The 13,827-nt window shown below is 35.7% G+C and overlaps 1 protein-coding gene across 4 annotated transcripts in view; it reads left to right on the top strand.

The window, feature by feature from the left end:
* The window catches only part of vwde.L (von Willebrand factor D and EGF domains L homeolog), a 61,314-nt gene that overhangs the window by 19,201 nt on the left and 28,286 nt on the right, over positions 1-13,827 (top strand). For 3 of the 4 annotated variants that reach the window (XM_018267340.2, XM_041565916.1, XM_018267342.2), the window contains 8 exons: positions 957-1,019; positions 2,316-2,566; positions 3,874-3,963; positions 6,908-7,052; positions 8,775-8,989; positions 9,849-9,922; positions 10,336-10,609; positions 13,246-13,454. In XM_018267340.2, the coding sequence (XP_018122829.1) occupies positions 957-1,019; positions 2,316-2,566; positions 3,874-3,963; positions 6,908-7,052; positions 8,775-8,989; positions 9,849-9,922; positions 10,336-10,609; positions 13,246-13,454 (1,321 nt within the window). The remainder of the gene's footprint in view (positions 1-956; positions 1,020-2,315; positions 2,567-3,873; positions 3,964-6,907; positions 7,053-8,774; positions 8,990-9,848; positions 9,923-10,335; positions 10,610-13,245; positions 13,455-13,827) is intronic. The other variant, XM_041565917.1, reaches the window with a different exon arrangement.

Below are 13,827 nucleotides of genomic sequence, written 5' to 3'. Positions count from 1 at the left end.
ATCGAATGCGCTATTACTTGGATTTGTACAATTCAAAAACTGACCAATTCAATCGAAAACTGACATATATCGGGCAAAAAAAAAACCGCTGAATTTTTAATAAATTTCGATTGGTCTTTTTTAATTCGAAAAAATTTAAAAAAAAACTCCCATTACTTTGAAATTTGACCCTTGATAAATCTGCCCATACAGATATTAAATATAGAAATGTCATGCACAGGTTACTGCCAATGTGTTCCATAATTGTTTTTCAAACTTTCCTTCCAAATACCTTTCTGTTCTGAGATTATTACTAAATACAGTATATAGTTTCTTTTATTCGATGCAGCTGCACTGTCAGGTGGATTATTTCCATGTTAATTTATTCAATTACTTTTTTATTTATATAAATTAAATGAGAAATAAAGGATCTGTTATCCAGAATGCTCAGGGCCTGGGGTTTTACAGATAAGGGCTCTTTCCGTCAATTGGATCTCCATACCTTAAGTCTACTAAAAAATTATTTAAAGATTAATTAAACCCAGTAAAATTGTTTTGCCTCCAATTAGGATTAATTATATCTTGATAGTATTGAGAACTTGCACCTTTTTGTAGTGTCATATTGTTTCACTTTTTTAGAGGTACATTGAGAGGCCGCAACAGAACAAGGCCGTGCTAAATATGGATTCTACTGGTCTACTGGTTTATTTTCTTATCCTTTTTTGCAAAACTAACTTTGTGGTTACTAAGAGCAACACAAATATCTCTGAACACCATCAATTAGAATTTTAGATATATATTTTAGATATATCATAATAATTTATCTGCAAACTGGTTGGGAGTAATTATTTGTTATGAATACAGGCCTATTCCACAGGTTTCAATTCAATCAAAATGTAAAATATTGTATGTATGACCTAGGATCTTGCAGATTGCAAACATTATCTGTGTTTCTTTATAAAATAAATATTTTTCAGTTGTCCCTGAGTCTAGACCACAGTGTGATGGAGGGGAAACAGACACCAACAGTGAGTGTACAAGTAAGTGCACAACTCATTTTATCACAATAAGCTTATCAAGGGTCGAATTTCGAAGTAATGGGAGTTTTTTTGAACTCCAACCGAAATTTATCAAAAAACGTTTTTTTTTTTGCAGGTGAATAGGCCTTTTTTTTCGAATTTGAATCGTACGAATCGAAGGAACATTGTATTCGATCGAATTCGATTTGAATTTTTTTTTAAAAAAAAAAATTGACTCCATCAATTGACTCCAAATAGGTTCTAGGAGGTCCCCCATAGGCTAAAATAGCAAATCAGCAGGTTTTAGATGGCGAATGGTCGAAGTCAAAATTTTAAAGAGACAGTACACGAAAAATTTTGATATTCAAATTATAGATTTTTTTTTTCAAATTCAAATAGAATTAGGACTATTCCCTAGTCGAAGTTCACAAAAAATAGCTCTAAATTCGAATTTTTATACTTTGAATTTTCACTTCGACCCGTAATAAATCTGCCCCTTAATGTTGATTTGGCCAATCTAATGACAATTCATTAAGTTATACTATCTATTAGAACTTTGGGTACCTGCTCCCATAAATGCACCAGTTCTATTAACAAGGCCCAGGGATTATATCACCATTACCCAACAAAATGTAGTGAGACCCCAGGAGAAGCTTCTGTGGATACTAAAATCTCAGAAGGCAAAATAGAACACTGTGATAATCACTTTATTTGTGTTTATCATTCAAAGTGGGCTTAGAACTGAGCATTCACATTTTTCACAGAATTTAGGGATATTTATCAATGGTCGAAACTGGAAATTCGAAAAAAAACTACCAATCAAAATTTATTTAAAAAATTTTTTTTTAAATTTTTTATATTCAGGTGAACCTGCAAATTAGATCGAATTAGATTTGAGTTTTTTTTAAAAAAATATATATTTTATTTTTCAAAAATCCACCAAAATACTCCAAATTGATTGTAGGAGGTCCTCCATAGGCTACAACAGCAATTTGGCAGGTTTTAGATGGTGAATAGTCGAATTCGTATTCTTAAAAGGACAGAACTTTCAAAATTCGAATTTCGATTTTTTTTAACAAATTTGGAATATTCCCTAGTCGAATTACAGTAAAATAAACTCGAAATTTGAATTTAAAAATTAAAATTTTTAATTCTACCCTTGATAAATCTGCCCCTTAATATTCACATTTTTTGCCAAAACATTTTGGTTACATAATAACTCTGGCCAAGTCCTCCCAATGAAGATACATGGTCCATTCTAGGCATTTTCAAGAAGAGTAAATATCTCTAGTGAAGAATTTTACTTTATCCATTCAGGTAAAGCAATCGCCAAACCTTTGCAGCCGGAACCTCCAAGTAATCCAAAAATTTCCATTGAGACAACAGGGGACAGTGTATTTTTAAAATGTGACTTTGAGGCTCCCTCTACAAATGGTTCCATGGGATTTGTGGTAGGATGGTCAAGACTCTCAGCAGAAGGTGCCAAAGAAGAACTGAGACAAGAGGCTGCAGTGCAGACATTTTCCACTATAGAACTGGACGGAATTAATGTCAGACTTGGAGACCGAGTAAGAATAAAAATGAGGCATTTTCATTTACTTTAACTGGACATGCCTAATGTGTCCCACATATGACTGCATGTACAGTTATTTATTTTCAGATAATCTATTAATGTTGAACCCCATATCTCATGCTATGTTTGTTCTGTGTTTAAAATACGCCCCTGCAAACTACATGTACAATCTGATCCTCGTAGAGTTGTACTGTCATGTATTATTTGTCAGTGAACTAGGATTTTCTTTCTGTTATCACTGACCTCAGTGAAGTCAGAGTCTTGGCATGGGAAATGACTCTCAAATACTGACAAATACAAACATGTGAAATGTTTGTTCTTGAGTAGTTAGAAACAGTCAGGGGAATTTGCTGAGGAGCAACAATTGAATTGTAGTTTGGAACCATGTTAATTCATTGTCATCATGGGTTATCGAAATGTAGTATTATCTCATATCTCGTACAGTATAAGCTCTGTTGAAAGGGATACGATTTTGAGAGTGACCGCCTAAATGTAACAGTGTGCAAAACACATAACTAGGACACTGCAGAAGATGGTTAGATGAAACAATATGGAGATGTAGTGGGGTATTATCACTGTTCACCTTGTGCTGAGACAGACAAGATAGGGAGTCACACAAGACACGGAAGGATCTTAGAGCCTGGAGACACTGCTGTAAATAAACAGTTTCAATTGAAGTAAATATAAAGGTTGTTGGTACATTTCTTATCAAGCAACAAGACATCTAATCAGGTGAGATGCTTGATCAGATGTATGTAAACCTTATGGGCACATGGGCTGAAGGCTCTGCTGCTCTCAGCCAACGTATTTTTGCAGACTGAGAGAAGCGGATCCTCTCCTTGCCTCATCTTCATTGATTTGAATTGCTTCGACTTATGTGCACCAAATACGTGAAGGCAGATGTTTTCAGGCAGACCTCCACTGCGTGTGAGCGCACACAAGTGAAAGAAATTCAAATCAATGAAGATGGGTCATGGAGCTGATCTGCTTCTCTGAGCTTGCAAAAATATGCAGGCTGAGGGCAGCAGAGACTTCAACCCGTGTTCCCATAGCTTAAGATACATGTAGAAGAATGATAATGTGACTTTGGTTGACAGAAACTTGAGTCAAAAGATTTGATATAAAGTTGATGACCTACTGAAAACAGGCCCTGTGTTTAGTTGTTTTTGAAGAAATCATATGTCTCAAATGTCATCAATGTTCATGGTAAATCACCCTTGAATGATATAATGCCATGTAACCCATTATCATTTTCTGGATCTCTGCTTTAACAACATGCTTCCAATTTTATTGTGCAAACAGATATATTGCAGTGTTTCAAGCTTTTTTCTGGAACAACCAGATGTTCACAGCTCCCTAAGAGAAAGCGAGGAATTTTTTACTGGAATAAAGGTAATTTGCTGAATATATATTTTTTTTTTTTATAAATTCTTTTTACTGTAGTGCATAGTTTCCAAAACAAGCATTGTTGTTGAGTAATGACTTATTAAATGAAGTATTCCTTTTTCTAAGAAATAGTGCTTGCCTTTGCAAAAGAGGAATAAGAGAATAAGAGAGATGCTAATAAAGCAGATAAGTATCTATGAGTGGTTTAGGGTTCAACTGTGCATCACAATGGATCTTTTTGTTTATCGTGTTCCTTTTAGGAATAATATTCTCAGATGTTGGTAGTAGGGCAGAACACAATGCAATGAGTTATTCCATGGAGGGAATAGAATATATTATAATATATATAATTGGGTACAAAAATCACATCACATCTGAGAGTCACTAGTGATGGGCAAATCTGTGGTGTTTCGCCAAAAACATTTGCTAATTTAACGAAAAATCATTTTGACATGCGTAAATTTTGACAGGAGCGGCATTTTTTATCCGCGTGACTATTCTGACGTGCGACAATTCCTTTTTGTTGTGGCAGATTTTTCTCTGCAAATTTTTGTCGCATTTTCGCAAATGTATTCACTGGCAGCAAAACGCGGACATTTGCCATGAATCCATGCCTGGCGATTTATTTTCGCACATCACGAAGGGGCAGATTTACATAGGGTCGAATATCAAGGGTTAATTAACCCGTACGCCTCGTCACATTTGAGAGTCACTAGTTATGGGCAAATCTGTGGTGTTTCGCCAAAAACATTCGCTAATTTAACGAAAAATCATTTTGACGTGCGTCAATTTTTACAGGAGCGACATTTTTATCCACGTGACTATTCTGACGTGCGACAATTCCTTTTTGTTGTGGCAGATTTTTCTCTGCAAATTTTTGTTGCATTTTCGCAAATGTATTCACTGGCAGCAAAACGCGGACATTTGCCATGAATCCATGCCTAGCGATTTTTTTTGCACATCACGAAGGGGCAGATTTACATAGGGTCGAATATCAAGGGTTAATTAACCCTCGATATTCGACCATCGAAGTTAAATCCTTCGACTTCGAATATCGAAGTCGAAGGATTTAGCGCAAATAGTACGATCGAATGAAAAATCGTTCGATTGAACGATTAAATCCTTTGAATCGTTCGATTCGAAGGATTTTAATCCATCGATCGAACGATTTTTCTTCGACCTATAAAACATTAAAAAGTCTATGGGGACCTTCCCCATAGGCTAACATTGCACTTCGGTAGGTTTTAGGTGGCAAAGTAGGGGGTCGAAGTTTTTTTTAAAGAGACAGTACTTCGATTATCGAATGGTCGAATAGTCAAAAGATTTTTAGTTTGAATTGTTCGATTCGAAGTCGTAGTCGAAGGTCGAAGTAGCCAATTCGATGGTCGAAGTAGCCAACACAATCATTCGAAAATTTTTATTCTATTCCTTCACTCAAACTAAGTAAATGGGCCCCGAAGAGTCACTTGTTATGGAAGATACTACCATTCACCAGGTGTATCGTTTTCACACATTATGGAAAGGAGAAATTTAGCTTTTATTCTCATATTGTTTTGTAATATAACAATAATTAATTTGTATCTGTGCCAATACTTAACATTTAGGGGGTTATTTACTAAACTCCAAATGCAAAATCACGAAAAATTTGTGATTTTTTTTATAAAATTGGACTTTTAAAAAAATTACAGATTTTTCAGAATTTATTAAACCCTGAGGATGGAAAAGTCAGAATCTGAAAATCCGGCATCTCAGACCTGTCGGGGTTGCATATAAGTCAATGGGAGAAGTCCCAATGATTTTTTGATGTGCGCTGGGTTTCGGGCAATAACCCGAAGTTTTTGGCAATTTCGGATGAAAATTCCAAAAAATCATAAAAATCAGATGAAAAAAACTTGAAAATCGGATGAAAAATCTGAAAAAATTGCGAAAATCTGATTTTTCCCGCAAAGCTATTTTTTGGGAATATGTAATAATAAATAAGCGTAAAAAACCTGAGCGGATTTGATCAGAGTTTGTAGATCAGATGAACTGTCACCATAGATGCTGAACTGAGAAATTTGTTTTATCAAATACATTTAATAATAACATTTAATTTAGATGGTAAACATATCTTCACATAATCAACACATGATAGATCAGCTTGCCAGCATTGGATTCCTGATATGAAAATATCACATGGATGTACAATTCTTCACCCAGTGTGCTTTCTGTTCTGCAATATGTCAGAGAGTGATTCTACATTAAAAAAACATGTATTTAGCATCACAGTTCTTTACACTCCACAGGGCAAATCCAATCAATAACTGATAAATAGCAGTATTAAAAATGGTGTAATAAGCAATCTATACTATGCCTTGGAGATATTGTTGTCATTAGCACATATCATACATCTAAGATGGGTAATGGAAAGTCTATAAGGGAACACAGATTGCCCCAGCTAATCTTATTCTTTTTCACAGCAATCTATGTTGCCAGTTGGGTATAGGGAGGGGAGATGTTTGATATGAGTCTAAGCAGTGAAACCTTGGTTATTGTACTTTTGGTTCCTTTTGGCTTCATCGCTTCATATAGAGTATCTTCATGTCAAGAGGTTGCTAGTAGTGATGGGTGAATTTGTCCCGTTTCGCTTCGCCAAAAAATGTCTGAATTTCCCAAGGAATTCGTGAATAGGCGAAAAATTTGTGAAACGCAAATTTTGAGGCCCACGACAATTTTGACGCCCCTGTCAAGTCAATGAGCGTCCAAATGACACGCAATAGTTTTTATACTCTCTACTATTATATCTACTATTTTTTTTATCTGGCAGCAAAACGCAGAAATTCGTCGCACATTCACGCCTGGCAAATTTATACACCCATCACTAGTTGCTAGTGTTCAAATAGAAAGCTAAAAACATATGTATACTGTATGTTCTACAATGATGAACTACTGGTTTCTCACTCTTTGGCAGTTGTATCCTGAATCTGCCACCATATCAGAAGACGGCAGGCAGTACCAGCTGACAGTAGAGAGCACAGTGCCAGTTCTGTGCTTAGGGGCCAGTCAGCTGCAGAATGAATGTAAGGTCACACTGAAATTCCACACTGTGAATGAAGGTATGCAACTCTTTTGTCATGCAGTTCGTTCTTTCGGTCTGTGAATAAAGGTATGCAATCCTGTTGTGGTAGGGGTGAAGGTTGAATCTTGGGAAAATATATAGTGAATAAAGTACCCCCTCTTGTAAAATATAAGGATATTATAAGTTACTGAGGAGTCTCATGACCATATAAAAACACGAGCCATATAAAAACACGAGTGCTTTTATACAGGTCATGGAACTCCAAAGGTAACTTCTAATATCCTCATATTTTGCAACTAGGGGTACTTTATTTATTATAATACATAAGTTTCAGTGTGTCATGTGACAGAAATGACATCAGAACTCACCGTTTATAACTGATGACATCAGAACTCACAGTTTATAAGGATATAATTTGCAAGATATTAATGGCTTTTGTGTATTATAGGGGCATATATAATGATGGATTTGGAGGGTTGTTAAATGTAGAAATCTCCTAACATTTGTTTAAGTAGAATTTAGGCACATAATAAGACATATTTATGATTGAACGAACTAGATATTATTGGAATCATGGCTGATACAACAGTGTTTTCATATATCTTTGATATGACCAAATATTGGAACCCCAACAGGGCATAAACCAAAAAAAACCTCAGAAAACCACTGGACTAGACAATACCATTGAGCTGGCATGTGCCCAATTAAATCATCTACTGCTTTTTGTGAACCATGGGGACAGTTAGAAGGGGGACCCTGGACAGGATTACACATCTTACCTTCATTTATGCCTCCTTAAAGGGGTTGTTCATCAATTCAATGGTTTTGACAAATTGACACTTTACACTTCAATATTAGAAAAACCGTCACACATAGAAAATAGAAAGATATTGGAAAAAGTCTTTATTTCTGGTGAACTATCTGAAAACAAGTGAACTGAAAAAAAGTGTTGGAAGATAAACAACCCCTTTATTAAATGAACACAGTTTTCTTGCGTGTCACTCGTTTCTGCAAGTTAATTGCCATAATTATGCTGCGGCCATGTTTAAATTTCAATTGAAACAAAAATATATTATTCAAATTGTTATACTGTATGTAACCTGTGAGCAGGAAAACTGTATTTGTTCATGTTTACAGTAAAGAGAAGCACAGCATTACAGACGACTTATTTCAGCCACTGTTGTCATCTACCCAGGCAGATCTCACACATCACAACACCCTATAACTTATGCAGCTGTCTGCTCTGCAATTCCATACATTGTAATTTGCAAACCAGATGGTGGTATCTGAAACTTCCAGTAAATTACACAATCCCCGGGCACTTCAAGACTTCATTAAGTTTTATTGGTAGCAAAAATCTGACATTTTGGCACCATTGCTTTGAGAAATGGGTGCTGAGTCACCCCCAAAATGTCAGCTTTTCGCTAACATTGACACTTTTACAACTGTTTTTAATGTCCTGAAGTGTCCCGGGATTCTATTTTTATTTAGAGATAGTCTCCCTACCTGCTGAGCACTAGCGTTTGCAGTAAGGAACCATAAAACTTCACAAAACAAACTCATGTGCGGATGGTTTCCATATGTTCTGCAGACTTTACTGTGCACTCATGTGTTCTGTGCAAAGAACCTGTGGACAGTGAGAGTCATATAACTTAACCCTTGATTGCATGCTTCTCTGCAACAAATTGATACATAGTATAAACACTTCAGGTCAGGATAACATTACACAATAATGATTCCCTGCTTTGTTTTGGAACAGCTGAGGAAAATCGTGACTCAGATTTGGCTCTTTCTTCTTGTCAAGTGGACCTCGTACAATCACCCTGCCAAAACCATTCCTGCAGCCAGGCTTCTCTATATTACACAGCAGTTACAGATTTTATGGAGGATGGGGATAAACTCACAAACATTGCTGTGGATCCTATTGTGAGCACTAACTTCCTGTGGAATGGGTATTCTCCGCAAAGTGTGCAGGTATGTGTGATATTATGCTAGTCTTCATGCAAATAAAGTCCCATTGATCATGCTAACACATTTTCTTTATTGCAATTAATGTGACTGGCAGCAAGGTAACACTTGGAGGCATATTTATCAAGTAGAACTCGAAAAACTCTCCAAACTAGAATGTGCCCTTATTTATTAAAAAACACAAAAACTCAATTGTGTAAAAACGTGAAGAAACAACTCGAACACAGGCAAATCATATTGTGACCATCATTTTCAGTCAGTGTGCCAAATCTTGAAAAAAATATCCAAAACTCAAATTGAAAATAACTCCCTTTGGCTTCTACATGAACTCCCTAGGTTTTAAGTGGTTGGTTTTTATTTTAAAAGGTTATTTGCTCTTAAACTTTGAACATTTGAGATTAAGAAAATCAACTTTGCTGTTTTTGCTGCAAGAAAAACCTTTAATCGTGGTAAAAACATGAATTCAAATGTTAATAAATATTCCCCTAAAGGTGGTCATAGACATGCAGATTTACCTTCATATCGGATGAATGGTCGTTCGGTGCCACTTTTCAGATCAAATAAAGTAGTAAAATAACAGATCAGTAGTGATGGGTGAATTTATTCACCAGGCGCGAATTCGTGAATTTTCTAATCTGTCCGATCTTTTGGGCGACCGATCGCCATGGCACGAAAAAAGTCGGGACACTCCACACACGGTCCGAAAATCGTACGAATCAAAGATTCATACGATCAAATCTTTGCTTCTATGGCCAGCTTTATTGGGAACCTTTTTTTTTACCAATTTACAATTTTAATTATAGTTCAGAAATGCGCAATGTGAATTGTGTAATGTAATATAATGATTGCATTTGTGTTTGTTTAGATCACAGTAAAAGATATCCCAACCGCATACTGCTATTCCTTCACTGATCCACATGTAATCACATTTGATGGAAGGTAACACCCCCAGTCATAATCCCATGTCTAGCTCTTTCACAGCCACTATTTTTTTCAGGATATTCCAATATAGGGGTTGGTATACTGTGTGAATTGGCATTTAAAAGCCAGTTGGCTTAGTGATTGTCAATTTGTATCTATTATTGGTTATCTCTCTCTCTCTCTCTCTCTCTCTCTCTCTCTCTCTCTATACTGTATATATATGCCCAATGTTATAGTCAATATAGTTGTCTAGCACTGATAATGAATTATTGCATGTATTTTATTATAATTCTACCCTTAAATTTCCCCATGTAGTATCACAAGCTAGCCATGCCTCATTGCACCACTGATATGGATCTGTATGTGTATGTCACTCTGTTGTATATGCTTAATGCACAAATTGTACAGTACTGCAATTTATTTCTGTGCAGATCATATGACAATTTTAACACAGGGACGTTTGTGCTGTACAAAAGCACATCTCGTGATTTTGAAGTCCATGTGCGCCAGTGGGACTGTGGGAGTCTTCATCACCCTGCCTCGTGTAACTGCGGCTTTGTTGCTAAAGAAAGAGGCGACATTATTGCCTTTGATATGTGCAGTGGTCAGCTTCATGAGTCCCAGCCGCATTTGTCAGTAAAGAGTCAAGATAACACAACAACTAATTTCAAAATCACAGAATCTTATCATGGGAGGAAGATAACGGTAAGTACAGAATTGAGTTTGTTCAGCCTGTTCTCAGGGCAGAGTAGCTGAAAAGTACAAGGTATTTATAGGTAGCCAACAGAAAGATAACTTTGTAGTACACATTGGTTCCCCATCCCAGTGAGTTAAAGAGGAGTTGGGAAATTACGATACAATTACCCCATTTTGGATATAGACTGGAGTTGGAGTATAGCTCTTGTGTATTATGATGTAATCCTTCTAAATAATTTATTATTCATAAATTAATCAAAACAATTGTTTATTTTTTAGTTATCCAATTACAATGAACTTGGATTTATACATATCCACTATTACTAGCCACTGTAGATATGCATTTTTGGCTACTCTTTATGGCTTTCTTTGGCTAATGAATGACACTATGGGATTGTTTTTTTTTATATAAACATCTTATACTGTAATGGAGTCATTTTTGTTCAAACTTTGGGTATGATTGGTATCATTGGGCTCATATTGGGTAGTAATTGCATGTGAATTATTAAAATGTCTATTGCTTGAAGGTAATAAGTCACTTTGTAATACGATTCATGACCTTGACGGGTACAGGGGTTAACATAATGGCCTGTGGGAAGGCTAAATTTATTTGCTAGAAACAGATGTCTTTAGTATGTCATAGAAGAGAAACTCCCTAAATGTTCCTAATGAGAGGCCAAGGTTAAAAGTTATACATACAGAGTGTGCTGCTTGGAAAATCAGACTCAGCTTTCAGCGTAACACACCCTGCACATTTTAAGTTGAAAGCAATTTTTTTGAGATGCTAATAAATCATTATTCTGGGCTAGTACTTGTCAACATTTTTATGTTATAGCAAATTATTAAATCTCAGAAATAACAAGTGAACATACACTGAGAACTACATGATTGTTATCCACAACATTGTCCACTTAAGTAACGTTATTTTCTGTCTAGACATGTTTCTCTCATCATATAAATATATATAAACATCATTCTTCTATATTTATTTTAAAGACAATTAAGCAAACTTCTCCATTGGACACCAAAGTGCTCATATTAATGAAGAGCAAGCAGTTTTTATTAGAACCTTCAGTTCAGCCCTTACACCAACTTGGTTCAGGGGAATATAGGAGAATTACCTTTGATTTAATGCTATTTATCCTCCCAAGGGCTTTTAGTTTTTTTTTATTGTGCCAGATTTATTTTTTCAAAATTGAGGATTGGGAGCATTATCTGACAGTGCCCCAACAGATAATATAGCTGGGAAACATATGGACACTCACTGCAATAGACTGGAGGATCAGTTTTGTTTTTATCCTTAAAAACCCTTTCCAAGTAAAGGGTTCTTCTAGATGGAAACCGATCGGTGGTTGATGTTTTTATAACATTGTGAACAATAAACTAGATAGTTTAAAGAAGAAGGTAAAGTGATTGGGGTATAATGTCTTCAGTAGAGCTAAATCTGAACCCCCCTCGAAGTCACGTGACTTTAAAATCTGGACAAACCCTATTGGACAAAGTTATATTAATCGGTTAATACACGTTGTCATGTTTTTACATTTATTACATTTAAAATGGCTTCAATTACTGCATGTTAGTAATGAACAATATTAAGAAACATCATTATCAAAGCTGCTTCACGTAAAAGACAAATAATATATTATATTCTAATGCAATGAAACTGGAAATTATATAAGTAGACTTTATCTGCAAAGTTGGTGAGGGAGAATGGCATATTTGGCCACATTTAGCTCTAGACATAATATTCTTAAATAAATTGCACATTAAAATAGCAATAGCTTTTGGCAATGGAAGACAAAAGGAATCCTAAAGTTCTTTACTGTGCAGAAAATATAGAGCACAACTTATAAATATTACTTGTGTTACCATTGCATTAAAAAATACAAATTATTATAATCCTCACTTAAGGATCCTCACTTATGGGCGATTACACGCAAATTGCAAAGCATCTGAGCATCCAGTCAGTCTGATAGCTCAGACACAGCCTTAAAGGAGAAGGAAAGGTTGAATTATTGGGGGGTGCCAAGTTTCGACAGGCTTGGTTATTATAGTTGCTTACTTGGCCTGATGCTCGTCTCGTATGAAAAATGCTGCATGTGCAGTAGAAAAAAATTGACTAAGGAGACTGCCTAGAGAAGACGAAGAAGATTGCCACTCCTTAAACCTTGGGCAACCTGGGCTAACAGGTAGACGAATAGAGTTAAACAAATTGACACACCCCCAGTGCCCCAGTGATTTTACCTTCATTGTTCTTTAAAATTCAGAACCATACATCTAAACTTGTAGATAGCCTGTTTTGATCAGTGCAAAATACTGAAAAATGGCTGCTGAAGGGAAAGACTTGAAGAAAAGCTAAATGTAGTTATCAATATGTTTAGGATCAGACCCTCATATGTAATAAAAGGCACTATGTTTGCCCAGGAGCAGTAACCCATAGCAACCAATAAGTTGTTTGCTTTTAAACAGATGACCAGTAAATGCTACCTGTTGATTGGTTGCTATGGGTTTTTGCCCCTGAGTAAACTTAGTGCCCTTTATTACATAACCAAAGCCTAAAAGTCCTGAACTATGCAGTAAATCCAATAGAAGCATGCTTAAAATGCATATCTCATACTACACATATAGCATTTTGCTTTTTCTAGGTTACTTTCTCCTCTGGAGCTTTTATCCGCGCTGATGTGAGTGACTGGGGAATGAGTTTAACTCTCCGGGCAACTAGCTCAGATTTTAAGAGCACATTGGGACTTTGTGGTACCTTTGATGGAAATGCAGACAATGATTTTCACAACAGCAAAGGAGATGGTCTAGAAGGAATTTCAAACAACCACCTTCATTTTATCAACCAATGGAAGTAAGATGCATTTTATTCACCTTATCAGAAGTTACTACTTTACTATCTTCATTTCTCAAGTAAATATTTATCGTCCTTGATAGCAGACAGATCCCCAAGCTCTACTCCTTCAACTGCTTATACTGTCTTCTGACATCAATTAAACAGTCAACTATGCTTTTATGTTCCAACCTTTGTACTTCCAACAGACATACCCAATGTGTTTAAGCTTGCTTGTTTTAATGTTTTTTTTGCAAACTAAGACTTTCTTCTAATGCTGCATGGACTTCTTTATATAAACCCATAGACTAAAATAAGCCATTTATTTGAAAATAGGTTCAAGGCAATAGTAATTAGATTTCTGAAAATAAGCCAAATAAATGTTTCTTAACCT

This window comes from Xenopus laevis, chromosome 6L (assembly GCF_017654675.1).
Source record: "Xenopus laevis strain J_2021 chromosome 6L, Xenopus_laevis_v10.1, whole genome shotgun sequence".
Lineage (NCBI taxonomy): Eukaryota > Metazoa > Chordata > Amphibia > Anura > Pipidae > Xenopus > Xenopus laevis.
This window is presented reverse-complemented; position numbering and strand designations above follow the sequence as displayed.